The sequence below is a fragment of the Macrobrachium nipponense genome, chromosome 11 (assembly GCF_015104395.2).
Source record: "Macrobrachium nipponense isolate FS-2020 chromosome 11, ASM1510439v2, whole genome shotgun sequence".
Classification (NCBI taxonomy): Eukaryota; Metazoa; Arthropoda; class Malacostraca; order Decapoda; family Palaemonidae; genus Macrobrachium; species Macrobrachium nipponense.
In genome coordinates this window covers 98,277,422-98,302,165 of record NC_061087.1, presented here as the reverse complement: position 1 = coordinate 98,302,165, position 24,744 = coordinate 98,277,422, and the positions used below count along the sequence as shown (strand labels likewise).

General features: G+C 36.9%; 3 protein-coding genes across 4 annotated transcripts in view; 1 reads left to right on the top strand and 2 right to left on the bottom strand.

Annotated features, from left to right (window-relative positions):
- Nucleotides 1-569, bottom strand: part of LOC135207799 (membrane protein BRI3-like) — a 21,381-nt gene extending 20,812 nt beyond the window's left edge. Inside the window, exon 1 of one of the 2 annotated variants that reach the window (XM_064239640.1) lies at nucleotides 1-569. This exon is cut by the window's left edge and continues 12 nt beyond it. The gene's annotated coding sequence lies outside the window, so the exon portion shown is untranslated. The other variant, XM_064239630.1, reaches the window with a different exon arrangement.
- Nucleotides 570-6,376: 5,807 nt separating this feature from the next.
- On the top strand, nucleotides 6,377-12,510 carry LOC135207789 (membrane protein BRI3-like). The gene is made up of 3 exons (XM_064239617.1): nucleotides 6,377-6,535; nucleotides 10,245-10,447; nucleotides 11,461-12,510. Exons 1-3 carry the CDS (start codon nucleotides 6,517-6,519, stop codon nucleotides 11,590-11,592), a joined length of 354 nt encoding a protein of 117 aa, XP_064095687.1. The 5' UTR covers nucleotides 6,377-6,516; the 3' UTR covers nucleotides 11,593-12,510.
- A 3,480-nt stretch (nucleotides 12,511-15,990) lies between these two features.
- Nucleotides 15,991-22,860, bottom strand: LOC135207780 (membrane protein BRI3-like). Its single transcript, XM_064239607.1, has 3 exons — nucleotides 22,684-22,860; nucleotides 17,761-18,014; nucleotides 15,991-16,910 (listed from the first exon to the last, which is right to left on the bottom strand). Exons 1-3 carry the CDS (start codon nucleotides 22,700-22,702, stop codon nucleotides 16,773-16,775), a joined length of 411 nt encoding a protein of 136 aa, XP_064095677.1. The 5' UTR covers nucleotides 22,703-22,860; the 3' UTR covers nucleotides 15,991-16,772.
- Nucleotides 22,861-24,744: the final 1,884 nt, after the last annotated feature.

Below are 24,744 nucleotides of genomic sequence, written 5' to 3'. Positions count from 1 at the left end.
ACAACTTGCAAACTCCTTACAAGAACCTTCCCTTAAGAATGTTCTTGTTGATAACATCAGCGGGAACTCGCCATATTCTCGATCTACCTCCTGGCAGGTGAATTCTTTGGCTAAAACAGGGAAGTAGTGAGAATAATAATTATACACTGGTAAGACTCTTGGGAGCGATGTTCCAGCTTAAGCGTACAGTCCGGCTGCCTTCCCGACACTGAAATTCTGAATCCTTTCTGTTGCTTATCTTATCCGCGGCCCCGTCTGCTTATCTTCCTACTTGTGTTTCGACCTCTCTCTTTCTCTTTCTCTTTCTCTCCCTCTCAGATTTTCTTCTTTGTAAACATTAGTGTAAGTCAGTTGTAAGCGACTTCGAAGTCCTTTCTTCCTCCGTCTTCAGTCATCAGTATTCCGAACGCTGTTGAATTTCTTAGTTACAGTACAAATGTGCCTTTGCCATTTAATGCCAAGTGCGATCTGATAGGCTTCATTTCAAAGACTGCAGCATCCAACAATTGTTGCATTATCGCTCCAAGATTCCTTTCCAATGACTGGAACTCAACTAACTATTGAAGTATAGTAGTCATCTCATAAAATAGTCCTACAATGTAAGGCTATCTAGAGACTAGAGGCAATACTGCTGAGCATATTCAGAGCCTGACTCACCTTATTCAGTCTTCAAGCAAATTCTACTCACTGTGCCAGGGTACCTAAATTTGGTAATAACATTATGTTGACTGACCACTGTAATGCCTTCTACTCCAACAAGCTCCGTTTTCACGATCTCTGATTTGGCAACACTGATTTTAAGAGCAACATACAGTAATTTGCCAGTGCTAGCAAGTGTTGAACCCTTTTACTCAGCAGTACCACATAACTTGCTTATCAAGATGTGCCAGGTACCCCTTCCTCAACACTCTCTCTCTCTCTTTCTAATCCTGAAATATCTCTCTCTTCTGACCCTCAGGTGAAATCCTTCTTTTCCATTCCCCACATCTCTCTCTCTCTCTCTCTCTCTCTCTAACATTTCAAACTATGAAACATATCAAATCTGTGATAACTGAAGCTGTTTACCTGATGTTTTTAAAAGGGCATTGGAATTCGATTATAATTTTCTGCTTATAACAATTAACACTGCTTTTTAAGAATAAAAATCTAAGTGATAAGATTAACTGCTGACCTTTGTCTTGGGAATGCTGACAAGAACTGCTTGAAGTGTTGGGCGCACTCTGTTTCACTGTAAAGGACCTCGGAATTCCACATTTCCTATGTGTTCCTCGATGAGTGTTGTTTCCTCTGTTCCTTCTCATTGTTGATACCATACAACTTTAATCGTTATATCAAGCAAGCAATTTTTATTTTGCTAGGCGGGTCAGTCATCGAAGGTGGTCAATAAGTCTAGGTCATTTTTATCTGATTATGATACTAAAAAAAGGCGAGGGTGGGGGTGTGGGAGTTTGTGGGTGTTGCTTTGTGGGTAGGGGTGAACAGACACTCTGATAAGTCTTGCATCTCCTCTTTTTCCTCTCTTCCTCCTTCCTCCCTATCTGTCTCCCCCTCCTCCGGCGCTAATGGCCATCGGATGGAAAATGTTATCATTATCAGCCTATCAGTCACCAGTCAATCACTTTAAAAATGTACACAGTTATCGTTATCATGATTATTCCTCTAGGTTCGTTCACATAAGCACCACGCAAGCAAGCATCAATGCCAGGTTATATTAGGCTTATATAACATACAAGAAGATGTTACTGGTCCCTCTCCACGGCGTGGATACTGTTAGAGAACATTAAATCAATCAATCAATCATGGCGTGGACAACTGGCCATCTTGACAGATGACACCGGGAGAACAGATGACTAAGTCTAGCGGTTCCGCTTCATCCACAAACCTTCGAACTGTTAAATGATCGGGCTGTTGGTTTTACCGACTCTTTAAACTTCCAGGAAAATATAGGAACTTCACCTTAATAATGATAACACCTCAGACAGATATGTCAGGTGTTATTGTCCTACCATAAGGCACACTTAACCTAGGCTAAACCAAGCAACCCATGGGCCAGAACGTGGGAAGAGGTCATACCGTCATAGGCCTATATGTGGAACTATACGGTATGAAAGTTCAGCCAGAAAGTGCACAAGAAGGAAGAGACCCAGAATTGCTGTTAAACTTCTAAGGCAGGAAAGGAAAACCCTAAGATAGAAAGTAATATCTTGACAACGATGATCTAATAAGAAATTAGTTAAAAGATTAGAGAGAGAGAGAGAGAGAGAGAGAGAGAGAGAGAGAGAGAGAGAGAGAGAGAGAGAGAGAATGATCTGGTGATAAGGCAGGGAAATGAAGGGAAAACTTGTGAGCAAACTCGACTAGACCTATAATTACCATAACATGCGCACATATTGATGTAATACCACGCTTAATGTTTTTCCTTCTTCCCAACACTACTAAACAATACCAAGTTCTCACAAATCAACTGCCTTCAGTTTCCGTTGTTTCACAATAATATATATATATATATATATATATATATATATATATATATATATATATATATATATATATATATATAAATATATATATATATATATATATATATATATATATATATATATATATATATATATATAATATATATATATACACACACACACACACACACACACACACACACACACATATATATATATATATATATATATATATATATATATATATATAATGAGTAAATGGTGTGTACCTCTGAACTCAGCCTAACAAATATAGACAGTAAGTGTAATAATTATATTCTCTGACACCCAAAATATAGTTTGTATAATTACAGCCTGCATAATTAAAAGCCATACCTTGTTGTATCTTTAACGGTAAAAAAAATATTCAATTTTGTCCTATTTCTAGAGCAATATTGGTATTTACATATTCGAAACACGTTATTAACCAGAATATGGAATGTATTCATTCATATCATAATCGACGAGGATGGGAATAAAATGAAAAGGGAAAAAATGAAAACGAGAAAAATTCTTCGTCACTAATAATATGAACCTATTAAGATTATCATAAAAGAAAACGGATACCAAATAGTTTTTTAGTGTGAGAAAACGCTAATTTAACAGTAACTTGTTTATTTAACCAGGCCTCTCTACGATAAAGCACACGGAAATTTTAAAAGCACTTTGAGTATTTAAACACCGAAGGCAATTAGAAATTGCCCTTCTAGACAAGTGTGTTAGTTAAAACAATTCCCTTAAGTCTCAATAATACGCATGTTTTACTTAAGCTTAAAAAATGTCACTGAATTTCAACCAGATTAGCCTAGCCTTGTAGTAATCTAGCTCAGCCTAAGGATCACTGATCCTTCCTCTGCCGATTGACGAGAATTAAATATAATAACTTGCTAATTTTAACAAAAATAAATTCCAAGTCTTAGTAGGAGCGAATTTGTATGAAAAATGACCTAATTTGCACTGAAGGGAGATATTTTGGCCAAAATAATTTGGTGTTATATCAACGACCTCGTAAAATGTATGCCTCGAAAAGCATGCCTTCTCTTTCATACACTATTGCTTGATTCCATCTCGTTTCTATGTCTCGTTATTGAGTCAATACTAAACTAATTTTATAAATTTAAACTTTCATCATGGAACTTACCATTGTGATATTGTTGATGTGTGAAGTGAATTAGCCTACCGTCTATAAGTCCTCATGTACAGATGTTTGTTTTGGTAGGGCTGTACACGATCGCCTTGATGTTGGTTCTCTTCACAAATTTGCTCGATGTAACTCGCTACCGAGTTATTGTTTCCGTGAGCTGATGATGGAAATGTGACCAAAAACGCTCTTGAAATTTTCACAACTAAAAGCACCTTTGCGCGGTTTCTATAAGAAATTTTATGCAACGCCGAGAAAAAAAGATGGCAGATGTTATGTGAGATAGAGTCGCCGTTTTCAAGAGCTAAAATTTACGCAGTTATAACTGGATAAGCTAAAAGTGCTGAAGATTCTGACAAAATTTCTTTTCTAATGAGTTACCAAATGAAGACGATGAGGTCGGTAAATATACATATTACGAGTCATCATTATTATCATGAGACAATTAATTATAATTACTGCCTGTATGAGTACCAGTACTCAGTGACCATATACATATAGAAAATGGATCTAAGAAAAACTTAGCTAAGATAGTGAAGTAATCCCTGGGTCACCGTATGGGTGCATGGATGAAAATTAAAGTTACAATGATAACAAGTTAACACTTGATATTGTCCCATTTTAAGTAGATGTTGTTTTTGATTGAGCTGGCCAGCACGGGCTCTTGCTCATGAAGCAGCCCGTAACTTTTAAGTAGGATTTTCAATAAATAGAAACAGTCCATTCTTGTACTTTTGCAGACTTGTTAAAATGCATTGAATGAAAACTTGTAGAATAAGAAAACCTATTGAAGTGTGTCCCTGGAATGAAATGTAAAATTTAGGTAAATAGCCATGTGCTGAGACCTATAAGGTCATTCAGCGTTGAAAGGGAACTTGACAGTGAAAGAAATGTATAACAAGAGGAAAACCTCAAAGCAGTTGCATTATGAAACAATTGTTTGGAGAGGGTGGAGATTAAGATGGAAGAAAGGTAATATTAACGGTGGTACACTAAAAGGAATGAAAGGGTATGCAGCCATGGCCCGAAGGTACGCTGCAAAGAACCTTAAGTAATGCTTACAGTGCACCACCTGACGCCAGTATCCTCCTACAGGGAAAGCGTGAACATGGAATAGATATTAAAAACTTTAAAATAAATGTTTTAAGTCTAATATTAAGAAAATTGGTGAAAATATGCAACTGGGCAAAGTAACATTTCATTTTGTATTTTATGTAAAAGTGTCCTAACCACCATGAATCATGGCTACTGAAAATGAAAGGGCACGAATGATATTTTGTATATCGTTGGTACTGCACAAAACGTTATACCTTTCAATTACAGTTCAAGAATATTATGGTAAAATTAAGAGTTGCTACACACAAACGATCTTGTTGTACACATGCTATTAAAGGCTTACACAAGATTAGGCTTTCCCATACTAATAAAGTGAGTCCTGTATTCAACGACCTCTTCCTCAGACTCTTGGATCAAAGAAACTAATTCTCCACAAGTGGAGAAATTTGTAAGTAACTCTAGAATAACTAAGAATGAAGAAGTCAAGTACCTTTAAAAACAAAGTATCATTGTTACTGATTAACATATTTGTTCTCATCACACTTCAAAGAAATTCTACAAAATCTAAAGGGCATTCAGCTACGAGCTCTCTCAGGTAAATCAGAGACGCCTCAGAAGACGCTTGATTTTCATTAAAGTCTTTGACACGTTCTGAGAGCACCACTTCAGATCTCAACGCACCACTTAATCTTATCTGTTCTCCCATACAAAGCTTGAAATGGACGAGGAATGTTGATTCCGTAAAGATTCTAGACTCTGAAAGCCATAAGGTATTAAACCTACTACGCATTCTCGTCTGAAGAGAATGACTCTGCTCTGTTGAACTTGAAGCGGGTTTTCCCGAGACTTCTCCACAAATTAAATCTGAGAACGTCACCAACAGGTGAGGACGACTTGGCAACAGCAGGTAGCAGTAACTTCATGCTGCCCAGTTGAAAAAGGAATTTAAAGAAATTATGATATGAATTCAAAGCAGTGTTATCTTTGGGCTACCTGTGAGAGAAGAAAATGTCCTCAAGATAACTACGCTGAAATAATTGAAAATGTAGCTCAAGGAAACATGAGCGAATCGGAGAAATAATTTACTGATAAAAACACACACACACACACACACAACATGCTAACCATGGAGATATCCGAATGTTTTCATCTCGAGGAGAGAGAGAGAGAGAGAGAGAGAAATCGGATTCCTCACTCCACTGTAGGTATGACGGTGTGTTGCAAACATAAAAGAGTAACTTGTCCAAACGACAATATATTCGCATATTCGCTCAACACTTAATGGATTTCCAGAACACAAATGACTATTATTATTTACAATACAGATAAAATAGAAGTGAATGTAGACACTGAAACTACAGGAAAGATCCCGGTCTGGTCCAAATGTTATCAATTAATTTTTATTCTACCTGAAAGCCAGATATCTCTGTTATTTCCGCAGAATGCGTCGTCATAACAAGTTACAAGAACGCCTGCAAGATTAAGGGTCTTAGCACTTTGGGGAACCTGTAGGAAGCATCGTTAACTGCATTTGTAAATTCAATACTCCGCCCTCCACAGAAGCAACTGAAGGCACGTAAACACTAAGAATAAATAAGTAATATCATTTTTCCTCCTTGTTGCTGTGGCCACCAGCACCGACGAACTCATTAGACTCTTGGCGTTTTTAAGACAAACATTACACGAGATAAAGTTGAGTTGAGATCCGAGCAAAGTCGGAGATAAGACAGCAAGATAACGAATGAACAAGGCTGCACGGGGAGCTGCTACGCCCTAATCAACAGAAGCGCTTATTCCCTGTGCTCTGGTAGATTCTTCGCCATGTCTTCACCATATCCAAGTAAGTTTTAAGCTTCTCCTTCTTCTTTTTGCATTTTTAATAGATATGTTGACGTTCCTTCATCTCAGTTACCTCTAACGTTTCATTCACCCACGATAATGCTACCAGTTCATGCGGAGAAAGTGCACAGGTCATCACTTTCTGTGGTAATTAATTGAGGAATCGCACCGATTCGTATTGGTTGGTGCCATTCATTGCCCTCAAATACAGGAGAGATTTTTAAGGTGGCCTTAGCAATCTTCGTGGGTCTGAACTGGATGGTATCTAGCGGAAATACTTTTTCAAGAAAAGTTACAAGAAGCTTTCTAGAGCTACAGTTCTCATTGCCAAGTATCCGTAGAATGACCGGACACGTAGCCCACCTGTATTTATGTGTGTGTGGTGTTGTGGGTTGAAGCCCTTGTTTTTCCAATTCCGTACGGTGGCTTCTTAGCCCTTTGATCACCATCCTTCTCATGTGTGGCACCAGGGCCGGATTTAGGGGGGTGGGGGGGGTGGGAAAAGAGGGCACCTGCCCAGGGGCCTCCACATTTTAGGGGGCCTCAAAAAAAGGACCCAGGCTTAAATAATTTTTAATTTCAGTAAATATATAAGGAATAAAAGTTTTTTAGTCAGGAATAAAACAAAATTGTGAATATTTATGCTTTATCTTTTTTCATCACGGAAAACTACAGTAAAAACAAAGTAAAAAACGTGATATTATTAGAAATTTAGGCTATGTTTACATTACCCCTAAAATTACCTCCTATCTATTTTTGAATGCATTGTTGGTTGACAAAATCGGAAGGGACGGTTTGTAGGCAAGTATGACTTCAAATATTTCTATATATTTTTTGGTTTCTGTGAGTTTATTTATTGAAAGTATGTATTTGTACCATTGTCTGCGGAATCAGTGGCGGTTCTTCCTTTGGGCGGTATGGTGTTGAACTTGTACAGTTTGCAGCTTTTTTCACCCAGTTTCTGAATGATTATGTTAAGACTGATAGCTTTGGGAAGGAATATTTCCTTTACAAATTGCTGCTAGACAAGAAAGTTGCAGATACTTTTCCTAATGTTGAGATAATGCTACGGATGTACTTAGTGCTTATGGTCACAAATTGCTCTGGAGAACGTTCATTCAGCAAAATGAAGTATATCAAAAACAGACTTCGTACTACAATGCATCATGATCGACTCAGTCACCTGGCTTTGATGAGCATTGCGTATGACATCCTCAGAGACATTGACTTTGACATATTGATCACCAAATTTGCAAGGGCCAAGTCTCGTAGTGTCTGGTCTGGAAATACAGATACCGCTGTAGTTTATCTATTCTACGAAGAAACTTTGGTTTTGATTTTAAGGGTAGGCTCCACTTTGGGGGGTGCCGATCGTAAAAAATATTTGCCAAAAATACACTAATCAAGACAGGCTAATGAAATTTTCAGGCATTATTAGCACTATAATAATGCATATTCCCTGTGAGTTTTATCATCCTACAGGGAAAATTAATGATTTTATGAAAAAAATGTGAAAAAACGGAAATTTCCGGCCCCTCATACTGAAGGTTATTTGGTGATTGGTGAGAAACTACAGTCTTGAATAGAAATTCGGTCTGACAAAATGTTGGTATATCCACTTGGAACATGCACAAAAAAAATTATCAAAATAGAACAGTAAATAAGCACGTAATAACAAAAAAAAGAGCAACAACTTTGTAAGTTCAGCGAAAGCCCCGCCGAAATATCAGACTATAGCTAGGAAGAAATATTCAGGAAAAATTCAAATCTCGATTTAGGGACAAAACCTTTTGAGAGTTTGTAGTTAATATGTCACTTGATAGCCTAAAACATCTAAAAATTATATTATTTAGGACAATCAAAGAAAAAACCACCCCCACCCTTTTTTTTTTTTTTTTTTTTTTTTTTTTTTTTTTTTTTTTTTTTTTTTTTTTTTTTTTTTTTTTTTTTTTTTTTTTTTTTTTTTTTTTTTTTTTTTTGAGGTGGATTTTCTTTGACTGTCCTAAATAATATCATTTTTAGATGTTTTAGGCTATCAAGTGACATAATAACTACAAACTCTCAAAAGGTTTTGTCCCTAAATCGAGATTTGAATTTTTCCTGAATATTTCTTCCTAGCTATAGTCTGATTTTTTGGCAGGCTTTCGCTGAACTTACGAAGTTGTTGCTCTTTTTTTTGTTATTACGTGCTTATTTACTGTTCTATTTTGATAATTTTTTTTGTGCATGTTCCAGGTGGATATACCAACATTTTGTCAGACCGAATTTCTATTCAAGACTGTAGTTTCTCACCAATCACCAAATAACCTTCAGTATGAGGGGCCGGAAATTTCCGTTTTTTCACATTTTTTTTTCATAAAATCATTAATTTTCCCTGTAGGATGATAAAACTCACAGGGAATATGCATTATTATAGTGCTAATAATGCCTGAAAATTTCATTAGCCTGTCTTGATTAGTGTATTTTTGGCAAATATTTTTTACGATCGGCACCCCCCAAAGTGGAGCCTACCCTTAAGATTGGCAGCACAGAGTATGGGTCATGCTTCCTAATCACCTTCGAAAAATGGTCAGTTTGTACAGTCAGGTGTGAAGAGTCCTGATGAGTGAAGGCAAACTAACATATTTAGATTTATGGTAATAAAACATATGCTATTTATTTGAAATTGCTTTTCATAATCTTTTTATACTCAAGTGTACAGAGTCAGGAGAGGTCATTTTGCACACGTGATTAAGATGACCAAAATTCATGACTGGCAGGACCGGCAATGATGATTTCCCGGTGGAGCTTACAGTGCTCCCCGGTGAGGCTTCTTGCTTCGCTCGCCATCCGCCTCAAGCAGGGTGGGCCTCCTCCACACATAGATTGCCCAGGGGCCTCCACATGCCTAAATCCGGCCCTGTGTGGCACCACCCTCGTGACCTTTGCCTTTCTCTGCCTGCAACTTCTTCCAGGAGTGCATTTTCCATGTGGTCTCTTGTGTTTTTGCGTTTCTTTCCTATTGTAGAGCATACGATTTTTCTTGATAGGCTGTCTTCAAACCCGTTTACTACTTGTCCGTCAGTACATTGTTTGCGAATGTTATGAAAGCATTCTCTATCAGTTTGACTGTTTTGTTAGTGTTCCTGTGAAAAAAGATTCATATTTTCTTCGTCTGTTTTGTGGTCTTTTTCCCAACAGTGCTTGGCACCTGTCGACTTATGATTGTAGCGCCTTGTGTTTTGTTTATGTTGTTTGCCTTGTTCTTTGCAGGATTTGCAGCTTTCGTAACGCTCTTCAAAGTCTAGGCTGTCTCTTACCTCTTCCCCCTTTACCGACTCTTTGTTTATATTTTATTCCTAATGGTGTTTTCGTAACTTCCTATTAATTTGAAACTATCTAGCTTCCTGTGACCTTCTACTACAGTCAACTAGCTACCAGGTTCATAGCTTACTTCATATAAAACTCCAGACATTACGAACAGATGAGTAACTACATTGTTTTTCTGGTAATAAAAAAAACTTGTGCAGTTGACGTTCTGAAGTTGGGACGGCTTAAACGGTCGCCCACATCCCACATGTACTTGAAGGTCTTCGTAAATTACATGATAAATGTCATTTGAATGGTAAAGTGAATATCTTTCACATTGGAAAGAGTCACTTTGACTTCACATATAGGTAGAGTAATACCCAAAGTTTGTTAACTTAACTTTTCCCTTCTTTCTTTTTTAGACAATCCTCCACAATATAGTTACGCGCCTCAACAGCCGCCACCTAGCTATCCACCTCAACAGCCGCCACCCCCTCAGTATATGCCAGGACCATCAGCCAACTATAACAATCAAAACCATTCAATTCAGATAGTGAATACTGGCTCCCAGCCTCAGGCATCACCCGTCGTGTATGTCGCCAACGGTTCCTGTCCCAACTGTCGGGTAAGTTTTTATTTCTATTTTTTTCCAAAGTGCATTAATACATTAATGCACTCTCAAAGTGCTTTCATGAAAGTGAGATAAAGTGAACAACTGAGTAGCCTTGAACTCTGTCATAAGTCAAGGGCACAAAGCCCTCCGATTTTGGATAGATACTACTACAGCTCTGGTACTTAACTGATCATCAGTACCCATGATGCGTACACAGCTCATGCCGTATATCACACCTCTACACCTTGCATTTCTACCGATCTCTTCACCAGCCTCATAATTTATAAACAACGCTGTCAGTACCCGGCCTTGCAATGGTAATTCAGAATATAAATAACCTGATAGCTGACTGACAGTTTAAAAACTAACGTACAGGTTGATCAAAATTTGGTGATAAAAACTCACTAATTCAAGGCCCCAAACCTACTCATGTTAATGATAATGTTGCTAGTAAACCAGCATTAGATAGACAATAGGTACCTCACTAATGTAGCTGAAAGTCTAAATGGAACCATCATCAAAAGACAAAAAACTATACGCCATTAGTATTATTCAAATTTTGTGTGTGAATTCGCTAACATCAAGGACAAAGTGCTTTGATCTTGGAGTTCTATGAGCACAAGCTGCTGTGGATACACACCATTGTCATACTTATTCCAGAGCCTTCCTTCGTAAGTATATTCAGCGCACGACTGCAAAGAAAAAGTTCATGAAGCAATCCTTTCTGTACATCAGACATTAAGAGTCTATAGACGTAACCTCCTTGTCCATACAGTTCCTGTTTATCAGACATGTATTACCATCTTTCCATAGTGCTTTATAGTGCTTTATGCACTTTATATCTTCACTTTAGGTAAATGAATGACCAAGTTCAATTTTTGTCTCACGTTTGATAACCACTTCCTCACTTGGGTACTTGCAAGGTGTCTTCCTGAGGAACATTCTCAGTACTACATCTCCATGGACACCCACGCTTTTCATCTGGTGGTGCCACTGTTGCCTAACCTCTGCTTACTCTGTTGCAGGTTGGCTTTTTCGTCGATGACTTCACTTGCTGCGGCATCTGCCTGGCAATCTTCTTCTTCCCCATTGGCCTGATCTGCTGTTTTGCGATGCGGGAGAGAAAATGCTCCAACTGTGGCCTCACTTTCGGTTAGCGCGAGTTTCATTTCGAGGATTTTTGTGGAATTTTGAGGTAATAATAAGCATAGCCATCTTTAAATGTAGAATAAACGGGATATAAAAAAGATCCTGTGTCTATTTACCACTGCTAGTTCACTTTTAAAACTCAAGCCTGATGTTCCTGAATCAGTAATAGGTTTATTGTGGAAGCAACATCAACTTTGGCTTACGTACTCGCAGTGCATTTTCCTTAGCATACTTTTCAGCGTCATTTCAACTTCTAAATTAGATATTCTTATGCAGAACCCGCAGTTTGTTTTTCCTTAATTTTACGGTCAATTTCAATACACCATTATACATTTCATTTTAAATAAATGTTTGGCAAAATTATCAGTATTTTGAAGGCTGGAATCCCGAAAAATAATGAAGTATATGTGAATAAGCACAGAACAAAGGGAAATCTATCTAGATAATGGTAAACTGAATTTGGTTAAAGCTGATGATTATTTTGCTTAGTGAACAGCCGATCTTATACCATGCTCCTGATTCAAAATTCGTTTCAGCCAGATAACGATTATTCGTGAATAATCAATAATGCTTCTTGTTACTATCGCCTAGTGCCACCAGAAAGTAAGGTTTGTTTATGTCTATGAGACTTCTTATATCTACAAAGATGATGATACTAAAGCGATTTTTTCAGTTGTTTTATTATATATATCCAGTATTGGAACATTGTTCCCCTGTCTACATGCCAGTTGTCCCTAGGCTCTCCGTCTTTTAGATAGAATATTTCCACAGATAGGGTTCTTGTTCAAGCATTGGCAACTCCGATTTAGAATTTTAGATCATAGTGGGAAGACCTTCTGTTTACCAAGCTCATGTAAGCTCTTCAACAAGCAACTCCTGTAATTGTCTTAATGGCCTCCACTTGTAGAATAAAGGAATGTCAATTCTATTTGTCTATCTTTCAAGTCAGTAACCTATCGAGGCACCATGATGGTGTCTCATGACCGTAGGCATTGCATTCTCTTCATTTTATGGGGAATGTCTGAAGCCATACCTTATTCATATATATATATATATATATATATATATATATATATATATATATATATATATATATATATAAATTGTTTTCTTCATCAAAGAAGTGCGGGCTCTGGTACTGCTTTTGGAATTGACCCTCTAGTTCAAAGGGTCAAAAGTGTTTGTCTGCTTGAAACCGAAAACTAGCTATGTATATATAAAGATTACCCACCCTTCCCCCCACCCCCTTGGAAAATATACTACGGGCGCCCACGAAAAATGAGGTCATAGGTCAGATCAAAAAGGTAATCAACGCTGACTCATCGAATTCTTCGTGCGTTGGCTGAGTTTGCTGATATGAGCGGAGTATTGTAAATCAAAGGAAAGGCGTATTTGAATCTTTTGGGAGAAAAAAAAAAAGTTGATGTGATTTTTAAGACACGGGGAGAGGGGAGAGGGGAGAGGCGGAGATGACGTTACGCCTGAGAATGGTATTGCTGACGAATTAATTTCTAGAAAATATAAATTACTTTACACGCTAACATTACGATGTTACGTGTCAATAGAAGAGTCAAAGAAAGCTACCATAAACTAAAGAAAACGAATTGTCACAGAAACACGGAGACTATTCTTAGCATGATACAAATTCGGAGGAATTTTAAAAGAAACTTCTATGTTTATTTTTATCTACTTTTATTCCTAATTACGTATTTTGATTTATATTTGCATGTTTTAAAGGCATCTTCGATAACTCAGCCACTGGGAAAACTAGGCATTCATATTGAAACGTGATCCAGTTGTGGTAGATATAATTTAAAAAGAATCGTGATAAGATAAAACAAGAGTTGGGGTGGTGGGTGGGTGAGGGGAGGGGGGCGCCGGTTGGAGCGGCATATAAGGCAAGCGACAGGTATGATAATACCGTTCGCTCCTGTTATCGAAAGTATCGTCACACGAGACAAATATGCAATAAATATGTATATACATACATATACATTTATATACACATGTATATATATGTGTGTATACGTATATATACACATACACAGATATATATATATATATATATATATATATATATATATATATATATATACATCATTCATGCCTATATACCCATTACCTGTGTCGCTTGCGTCTGATATTCGTTACAATTATTAAACAAATGGCATAGGGGAAAATAGTACTACTCACCAATACCAAAACAACCTTCAACTGACGCATCTTTGAACATTAGTATGAGGAATAAATGCACGATCGATTTTGTAAATTGTAATCTAAGATGTTTACACAACCACAACACCAGTAAAGCTTACGACTGTATGAATTTACAGTGTATGTACATTAAGGAGCTATTTACATTCAAGGATCGTAAACAAAGGGCGAAGTGAATTTTTGGGTCACAGATACAGTATTGGAACGAGCTACAAAAATCTACGGGAGTGAGAAATACTTGCAAAATCCATTACCGGAACATTATTCGGGGTGTCCATAAAGTCCTAATACAATTCGGGGCAATAAATACTTGTAATGGTACTTGGACTTTATGGACACCCTGTATGTCATGAATGTAAACACTCACTGTCATAGAGAACATAGGTGTGCTTATCGACGCGTCATGTCTGAGGCGCTGGTACTAAACATGGCGTAGGCTCAATGGGACGCCATGTTTAGTACTAGCCCCTCGGGGATCAAGGATATCGTTCATTAATATAATTTGTCGGCCACACAATAGAGAAATGGGTTTATATATATACTTTGATCCCCGAGGGGCGATAGTAAATTCACATCAACCGTGCATTTGGCGTCTAGGCCAGTCTCTTACGACGCTCCTAATTGGTTGTTGATAAGCCTATCACAGGGCTGGAAACTCTCAGCCTCTTTCGAGAGTTCACATAGGCTGAATGTATGTTCCACCTCTCCTGAAAGATGTTACCCCAGGAGATGTGGAACATAGATCCTACCTATGTGAACTCTCGAGAGAGACTGAGTTTCCAGCCGTGTCATTGGCTTATCAACAGCCAATCAGGATCGTCGTAAGGGACTGACCTAGACGTCAAATGCACGGTTGATGTGAGTCTACCATAGCACTAAGCACAGAGTCACATTGAGCTTCCGACATGTTTAGTACTATCGCCTCTGACTCTGAAGTGACGCGTAGATAACAGGCCAAAGTCACAACGAATATTTGAGCAGAAAGTAGTATTAATTAATTAACAGCCAGGCAACCAGTTTTACCTATCATTCTTCACCAGGAGTTGAACTGCACAGACGCCCACCATGATTAGTTCCAAGAATACAAACATCATCGTTCACTCGCTGAAGGATTTTCCTTCATTCTCATTTCAGGTTTGCAATAATTAGTGCCGGAAAATTGATCGTGTGTCATCTCTCTGCAATTCGATCTCGAAAACAAAAGCCGCTGTCATGTCAGAAAGCCATCATGAAGTAGCTCATCAGAGAACTTTTCACTGAAATGGACAGTTTTGTATCCCGTTACAGTAAAGGTCTTGTGAAAGATTCTTATCTGTAGCACATATCGCGCAATGAGATAAGCTTAACTTCCAGTCAGTCACTACGGCTGTTAGACAAAATCGATAACTCTTGACCCCGTTTTTGTTGTGTATGCTGACAATAGGAAAAAATGACGCACACGAAGAGAAAGACTTCTGAAATATGATAGCGATATACTTCAACTAATAGGGTCTATTTTGGCCTCCTGCATTTCCGGTTAATAGAATATTATTTGTATATTATTACTATTACCATAAATCAAAAGGGGAATACCTTCATGTCAAACAAGCTTCCACTGAACAGAATGCCCATGAGTGAAAATCAAGTAAACAGTGCCAAGAGAAGTAGGGTAAATTACAAAATGAATAAGGAGGACTCAAAAGAAAATGCATGAATAATTAATTATACACACAAAGGGTATGAATTCAGTTTCCAGTGACTCCAGGTCTCCCAGATATTCAGAGAAATCGCTACCCAACAACCCCACGACCCCCGCCCCCACCCCTTCCCTCCCTCTACCACATCCTCCTCCACCACCCACAAACGCCCAACAGAAGGGTCCCACCTTCTCTCCTCCCTGCCCCACCCTCCTCCACCACCCACAGAACCCACCTGCGGGTCCCTTTTCATATCTTAGCTAAATTGTAACGAAAAAATATTTGGAATCGCAAGAAGTCAAGTATTGTAGGTTTTATCCTAAAATACTTAAAAATACAACTAATATTTTCGAATTATTATTTCATTCATCTCTTTACTTTCCGATGACCCCTGCTGCTCTCACACCTATCTTGATATAACAGAAGACACTGGAAAATTACTTTTGAATAATCAAAGCAATCACAGGCACCTTTTTTGCAAAGGTCTTCGCAGAGATGTGTTATGAATATCAACCAGGGGATCTTAACTTTTATTGAGATGCAGTAACAAATGACTAATATTTGGTCAGCATTTCTGACTATAATACTGAAGTATGTATATATACATATATATTCATAATTACATAAATCAATAACTTAGTGAATAGTGATAAATGTTTATAATTGTTGATGACATACATGTTTTTCTTTTTTGTAGATAGATAATGTCCTATAGGGAAAAACACTGGCGTGAGTTGTCGATGTTGCGTCTAGAGAAACTATGGTTTTTTTTCTCGCAGACTATCTTCGCGTCCAAGATATTAGTTTTTATGTAGATGCCTGTTATCAATATACTATTATTTCGATTGTTAATGTGCTGGTTTCTTGCTAGACTATTAGAAAAGTCAGGGTCATGAATAAATAATTAGACTCACATAAATACTAAATTGTCAAAGATAAAAAGTCCCAAGGAGACAACTATAAATCGGTACGAGGTATTACGAATCCACAATTCCAGTTTGCAATATCATCAAGGTATATAGGAGTTTCATCTACAGCAAGAAAATTATCAAAATGTGAAAGGTATAGAGCTATTTATGTATGCATGTATGTATAAAACCTCCCCAGATTTCTGGCGTAAAATTACTCTTCAGAGTGTATACAAGAGTGACACGCTTGAGAGAGAGAGAGAGAGAGAGAGAGAGAGAGAGAGAGAGAGATACATTCTTAATCTTATGGTAGGACGAAGACTGACTTAAACTAATAATAACAGGCGCAGTTGAAGACGAAGACTCCTCCGACGCATGCGCCGTCAGGAATCAGATGGAGTCGAAAGACATGTGGCAGTTGGAGCACCTCCTTTCCATCATAAGGACGCAGCATAGGACGCCGATGGGAAAGCAGAGGATGGCCAAGCAGATCCCGCACATGGAATATTCGCTTTGAAGGATCCCGGCCTGGAAAGAGGGTTGAATAGAAAGTCTTGACACAGGAACATCTATGGATAGGAAGCGGTGCTTTATGCTTGATTCAGAGAAGAGGGATTTGAATTTATGTATTCAGTTTACGAAAGTTTAAGCATTACTCCCCTAAAACAATTCTACATTGAATATTACGATACAACTGACATTTCATCTGTCTCTTTACCAAATTGTTCATTCTATCTTTCCCAATAACTTATTTCTTCTTTCTGTATTTCGTCTTTCTTCCTCATATTTTTTTTTTTAAGTGAATTCCATATCCTTTGGCAACTTGAGTTTCAAGTCAGTGGCCCTTGTAGGATGTTCCATATAAAAAGGGTTCATCTTCTGAATAATAATAATAATAATAATAATAATAATAATAATAATAATAATAATAATAATAATAATATACACGTGACACTTGAATTTTCTAGGCTTGCAACAACGCTGATAATGCAAGAAAGGACAAAACATGCACGAAATGGAATACTGCTACCTTATTGTATTAAATGATTCACCAAAGAAATGACTAATAATAATAATGATTGAAATATTTTAATGTAAGAAATATGTATCTAATCAGGAATCGAATGAAGCAAAGTGCCCTGAGTTATAAAAAGGCGCAAGAAAAGAAAGCAAATCAAGAAATTGAATGTGGTTTTAAGTAGATTAGGCCTACCTCAGTTACGAAGTGTGTATATACACACACACACACACACACCACACACATATATATATAATATAATATATATATATATTTGTGTGTGTGTATATATATATATATATATATATATATATATATATATATATATATATACAAATAGAGAGAGAGAAAGATACCCACCCTACAACTAGGACAGGTGCCCGGTGGGAGTATCACAACAGCATGATTGACGACCTGTGGCTGCGTCATTACCACAGGCGTTGACCCAGGGGGCACGGGTTTACCAGGGGCGTAAGGATACGCAGCAGGATACTGCTGCTGACCTGTAGGATATCCTCCCTCCTGTTGGACTTCGACCCTTACCGTTGGAGGAGGATCTGGGGACTGGAATCCTATAGGCGGAGGCGTGGCAGAGTAAGGAGGTGGAGGTTCGTCTGAAATTGTATACACAGTTTTGAAAGATGGAATTATTTTGTAATTCAGGATAAGTTGAAAATTTCTGGTTGAAATTGGGGCAAGATCTGAAACCCCTTTCATTCCTTTTACTGTACCTCCGTTCATATTCTCTTTCTTCCATCTTACATTCCTTCACCCTCTCCTAACACTTGTTTGATAGTGCAACTGCTTTGAGGTTTTCTTCCTGTTACACCTTGCAAATCTTTCTACTCTCGATTTCCCTTTCAACGCTGAATGACCTCTAAGGTCACAGCGCTTCGGCTCTGGTCTAAATTTTATATTTCATTCCAAAGTTTTTTTTTAAGGTATTAATTATTTTTATTTCTTTAATTCAAGGTTTATTTCCAAGAAGTGTAACAAGGACATTGTATTCCCGTTTTTTTTTTAAAGGTATTAATAGAGGTACTTTCTTTTCAATTCAAGGTTTTTTCCAAGAAGTGTTACTAGGACATTCCATTCCAAGGTTTGTTTGTTTGAAGGTATTAATAAATGTATTTCTTTTTAATTCAAGGTTTTTTTCCAAGAAGTGTTACAAGGACGTATTACGATGAAATATCTATCGTGTATACCGGCAATTATGAAAGTTATTAGATTAATTACTCTTAATGAGTTATTAACCATTCGTTAAGTAAGTTATGGTTTTTTAATTATAACGTCTCTGTTCCTAAATCACACTACTGTCCATAGTAATAAAAATGACAAGATTTTGCGACCAGTTATTTTGGCATCTAGGAACTCAAACTGTAGTTCTTAAACGAGCTAAAGGTAATCACACTGCTCCTAAAGCAATTGTTATTCTTTAATCTTAAAATTAGATTCTTTTTTAAATCAAATGTATTCTATCCTTGATATAAAGTTCTGAGTTTACGATTAACAGCACAGCTGTAATATTCTGGTGATTTGTCCAGTCTTTTTTTATATTCATATTTTTCTTTCATTTCTGACATTTATGCAATTAAGGCTGGCTGACTCCCCTCAGAGAAATTTATTCTAATTCTGTTAACATTTCTATTCATATTTATAGATATCACCTTTTTACTGTTTTTATTCTGTCCCTGAGGGAAAATCTTCCAAGCTGAAAGCGTCGGATTGCAACGCATTAAGAAACTCAAGTTCAAGACGTATCGAGGAGGAAGGAGCACTGGTTTTAGTCAGTCCTAGAGAAAAAAAATCTCCTAAGCTGCAAATGTGCTGGATTGCGCCACAGTGAGCGACTCGAGCTTCAGAAATGTCAAGAAGGGAAATGAGTCACACTTCTCGAATAAAATCGAGGAAAAAGTTGCCGAAATCTCCAAGTCCTCCAGCGCCATAGATAAAGTGATGAGAATTACCCACATGATAAGGACGTCTTGCGGTTCAGCTGTTAATACTAATTAGAAAAAAAAAAGCTTGGTCAATTATTCTAGAATCTAGATCCAGCTAATGGCTTTCGTATCACAGCGCTTTCAGGCGTCGACTAGGAATCATAAGCATGTTTTTTTTTTGGTGGTGCGGAGGGGGGCCGTTGTGGGGTTCAGTCTACCCGAACGTGAACATTAGGGTGATAAGGTCAATCTACAGTTCGATTTTCATTTACCTAAGCCAGGGGTCACCAACCTTTCAAGGTAGAATAGCAATTTAAGAATCCTGAAAATGTAATACTGTCTGAGCCGCAATGAGAAAGACGTCCTTAGAAACTATCTATATCTCATTGAAAAATCAATAAAACTGATGCCTGTAATACGTTTTTAAAATGTTATAAAATTTAATCAAATGCTGTCTTAAGAGTGTTGCATAAACCCTTTGTTTTAAATGGATATAGAGGTATTTGTTCAGCGTCTGGAGCCGCACAAGAGTCTTGAAAGAACGGCAGGTTTTAAAAAAAAATCCTAGTTTATTCTAGAATCGAAATTCAGCTGATGGCTCTCGTGTACTACTTATGTCAGGCACTGACTCGAATCACAATCAATTTTCGTTTCACAATTTTCCCGGATGCCTTAATTAGGCTCCGAAAATTCAGCCGAGCTGGAAAAAAAAATAGTTTTATATATTCTCGTCGTGGAAATTTTGAAAGTGAAAAATCCTGCTTTTGGTTTGTGAAATTTCGTGTTCTGGGGAAATGATTTTATTAGTGAAAAGTACCAGAAACATTCCATTGGATTTTATCAGTGAGTAAGCCGTGGGGCCGTGTAGTCATTATCAGGTCGTTGTTATCTATTCTAGATAATTGAGATTACAGCAGTTTTTGACAGAAAACTCCTGGTTTCTTTATGACGCAGATTTGAATGTTTGTATAAGGACACGTTTTAGTCATTAATATTTCGTCATTCTAAGCTTGCGTTTAACCGAGATAAATAAAATAAAATAATTATCGTTATAGCTTATTTCAGAGGTCTGCAATAGATTCATAGACATTTAAAAACTTGTAAGCAATAAAAGCAGACTTAGAAAATTTTTTTTAATGTTGGCCTAACTACAGTAACCAGTTGATACCTCGTTTTTTTCAAGTAAATAAAAAAGTTATTTTTGTCTCATTATCAAAACTACATATTGCAAAAAAACCCACAAAATTACTGTATATAACGTGTTTACTTATAAGTATTTACATTTTATAAGTAAACACGTTATGCGCAGTAATTTGTGGGTTTCTTATTCAATCTTCAGAAGAAAACTGAAAAGAGTTTTTGTTTGGTTACAACTACATATCTTATAAACCTTGTAAGTAATAACAGTAGACTTGAGAAAACAACCTTTTGTTTTAATGTTACCTTAACTACAGTAATAAGCTGGTACTCGGTCTTTTCGAGTCAAAGCAGCTTTTTTTCCTCTCTCTCTCATTATCATAATTACATATCTTATATTTGATATCTTTGCATCTGATATGCAAGCGAAAATGTTAAATGAATATCTTTCCTACAAAATGTAATCAAAGTTACAGACTTAACTGAGATCTGTTTGTCAATAGAGTTTAGGCCTCTGTATCCTATACACAGACATTTCTCCCTCTGTGTCATCGCTCAGGGATGAAATGTAACAGAGGCCCCTGGGGATTCCAGCAAAATATCCCTCTGTATTTTATCAGTTGATGGGCGTAGCCAGGGTAGGAGCCGAGGGGAGGATTTTACCCCCTACCTAAATTTGGCCTGCAGAAACCAAGTATCAAAATCAAGTAAGTGAAAAAATGAAACGTAGAATAACTCATAGTCACATTGTATGATAAACATGATGTGATCAGACCTCTAGCTTGCTCGGGACACGTGCAAGACTTCCCCCTCGTGCATAAATTGTTAGCATTATATTTCTATCTTTTAGCATAAATTACAACATGCTAAAATCTACGGTCAAATAGAGTCGGTTTCACCAAGGAAAATTAAAATAGATATGCTATATTTTATTGGAAATAATTCTTCTTTACAGTTTAACGTGTGCATTATTTGTTTTTTACGTTTTCATTCTAACAAATAAATCATAAATATCATATCCTAAAGTTCCCGTATCGGTAACTCAGTGCGAGACACCTTTTTCAGACCTTTTTATGCTCTTCCATAGACCTTTCCTACCCTCCCCCACACAAGAACAACAACAACAACAGAGTAGTTTGTAAGTTTACTCCCCGAGTAAGCAGAAAAAAGTCTACTGTATAGGAGCCATTTACTTAAAAACCAGATACGATGGATCTATATAACTGCATTTGAAAGGTAATCACTTTTCTTTGAGAATGTCCCCCACGTATCCACTTGACTGAAATCCCGGCTACACCCACGCATTTATTTTTTTCTAATCAATTCTTTAGCCACTAAAAAGCTCATTCTGAGGTACAAAAACTGTCAGAATACATTAAGAATCACGTTGACTCGTGGTTTTTTCAAGTATAGGTTAGTTACAGATGCTATTGAGTTCAGACAGCTAAAATACATCGTTTGAAGAAAAGATTCGAAAATTGCTAAGATGATTCTATAATGATCACAGTAGCAAAAACTCTTATTCTGGAATGTCAATCGAGGCAAAAATCGTTCGAAAACGTATGAAAAAATTATAGATATGAATAAGGACGAAATTGGGCGAATTATATAAAGTCAAATGAAAATACCAAAGTCAGGCTGGATATATGTAAGGTATAATGGGCTAAAGACAACTGCCATATAACTTTGTGTCAGCCACCATTTCCTTTCCGACGTGCTGCCGATGAGATAGTGAGTATGACGACGAAGAGACTAATATCAGGGAAGTTGTCTGCACGATGTTTCATCCTTGAGTCTGGGAAAAAACTAATTGAACTTTCAAATGTTTTGATTTACAGATGAGAAAATATGCTAAAATTGCCGAGCGAGGTACATCCTTCTTGTTTGACTTCGTTTTGTATTTGTAATGTAATGGTTTTTTCTTATTTTTGGGGGATATAATTGAATAATATTAATAGATACAAAGCTACTATCATTTCAGAATCATAACGCATTTATATTTATTACATACTTGCTCGTTATTGAGTCAAAATTGCCTGTCAGAAATTAACATTTGCCACAGGTAAATGTTCTACCTATCTTTTATAATAACATTTCGAAACACATTTTCTGGTACACAACATATACAAAACAGATCAAAATTTAATTATCCACCTCTCGAATATTGCAATAAATATCTGAATACAAAACAAACCATTGAACTTACTTGGTACAGAATTCGCCATCTCTTCAGCAGATATAGTAGATATAAATGTATGTATGTGTTAAGTGAAATATGGTGACGTTTGTAATCTACGGACGCTTGCTGTATTCAGAATTGAAAATATTCCCAGATTGACTGTGTCTAGCAGAAAGCGTTGAATAGACTGAGCAACAGAGGCGCCAACGCAGCGCGATTTTGCCTCGTCTAATCTTATCTCACTTTGGAAGGCAGGAACTTATGGCTCTATCACGGGCTGATATCAGCTGTCGCGTCAACAAAGTACTTACTTTTTTGGGAACTCACCAATCATGATTGTTCAAGTAATGATTATATATATAGTGGTCTTAAATTCTTCGATTGACGTCAACATTAGTCACCGAGTGAGCTAGAAAGACGTGAATCTCCACACACACACATATACATACATATATATATGAATAGTTATCACATCACCGTAATTCATATAAATTATTCGAACTACAAATGTCCTTTAATATCTAATTCGCTCTACCTCGGAATTGATATATTTTTAAATATGAGGGGACGAAATTATTATCAACTAAAAAATTTCCCTTCGGTTTACATACGTATATGAAAATATATTAATTCCGAGATAGAGCGGATTAGATATTAAAGGACATTTGTAGCTGGAATAATACACACACACATATATATAAATACAGGAATATGATAACACATATAGATACATTTAATATAAAATATATATATATATATATATATATATATATATATATATATATATATATATATAAATCCCATGAAAGGAGATGGCACCAGGCGTTATCCATCCAATGTCCAAGATATATATTCTTTTTGGGATGGGGTTGCTAATCGCATGCCCTTTTTAACCCTGGTTTCGACCACCACAGTTACCTAATCAACAGGACCACAACTCATTAAACAGGTCAGCAGAGACACACTTGGTCTTTAATTAAATACGTTTGCGTTTATCAAACCTGGGTCCCCAGTCTTGTCAGAAGAGCGGGCTACCGATCACACCACAGTTTTTGCCTATCATATACCCCCAGTCTATTGCCAATATCCTAAAATTATTAGTGAAATAAATATGACGCGAAAGTGGCATTTAGTACACCACTCAAAAATACTACTAGGGAAACCCTCTTTAGATGTAGGTTATCTCAAGACGAAGCAGTGACAAAATAACTGATAAAACAACTAGAATATCACTATCCTTGACGTCATAAGAGCAGAACATTAAGATAGTTGTTACCTTCGTATTCGGAGAGTACTATTCCGAAACGCTACTAATTCGAATCATAAATACTGACGAATATCGACAAATAATCCAGGTCTCAAACATTAACTCTTCGTAAGCACGGGCAAAATTCTCCAAGCTCAAAATAACAAAATGCTGCTACTTATTCACGGATTTCTCTGGGACAGCGCGCATGCGTCGTCACCAGCTGGCTTGATCTGAAACAATAAGCACCTTAGGAAATCCGTACTCACATTTTTTCCTGTGAAGGTAGATTCAACTGGTGACATTTTTTTTCTTGTGAAGGTAAATTCAACTTAACACATTTTTACTGTAAAGGTAAATTCAACTAGGGACATTCTGTTTTCATGCAAAGGTAAATTCAACTGGCGACATTTTTTTTCCTCAGAAGGTAAATTCAACTGAGGACATTTTTTTTTCTGTGAAGGTAAATTCAACTGAAGACGTTTTTTGTCAGCTGAAGGCAAGTTGCAACGGGGGATATTTTTTTCCCGTGAAGGTAAACTCAACTGGCGACATTTTTTTTCCTCAAAAGGTAAATTCAACTTTTTTCCATGACAGTTTTTCCTCAAGAATCGTAAATTCCAACTGAGGACATTTTTTCTGTGAAGGTAAATTCAACTGAGGACATTTTTTTCTGTGAAGGTAAATTCAACTGAGGATATTTTTTCCCGTGAAGGTAAATTCAACTGGCAAAATTATTTTTTTCCGTGAAAGCAAATTCAACTGGGGACATTTTTTCCCGTTGAGGTTAATTCAACTGACGAAATCTTTTTTTTCCCGCGAAAGAAAATTCAACTGGGGAC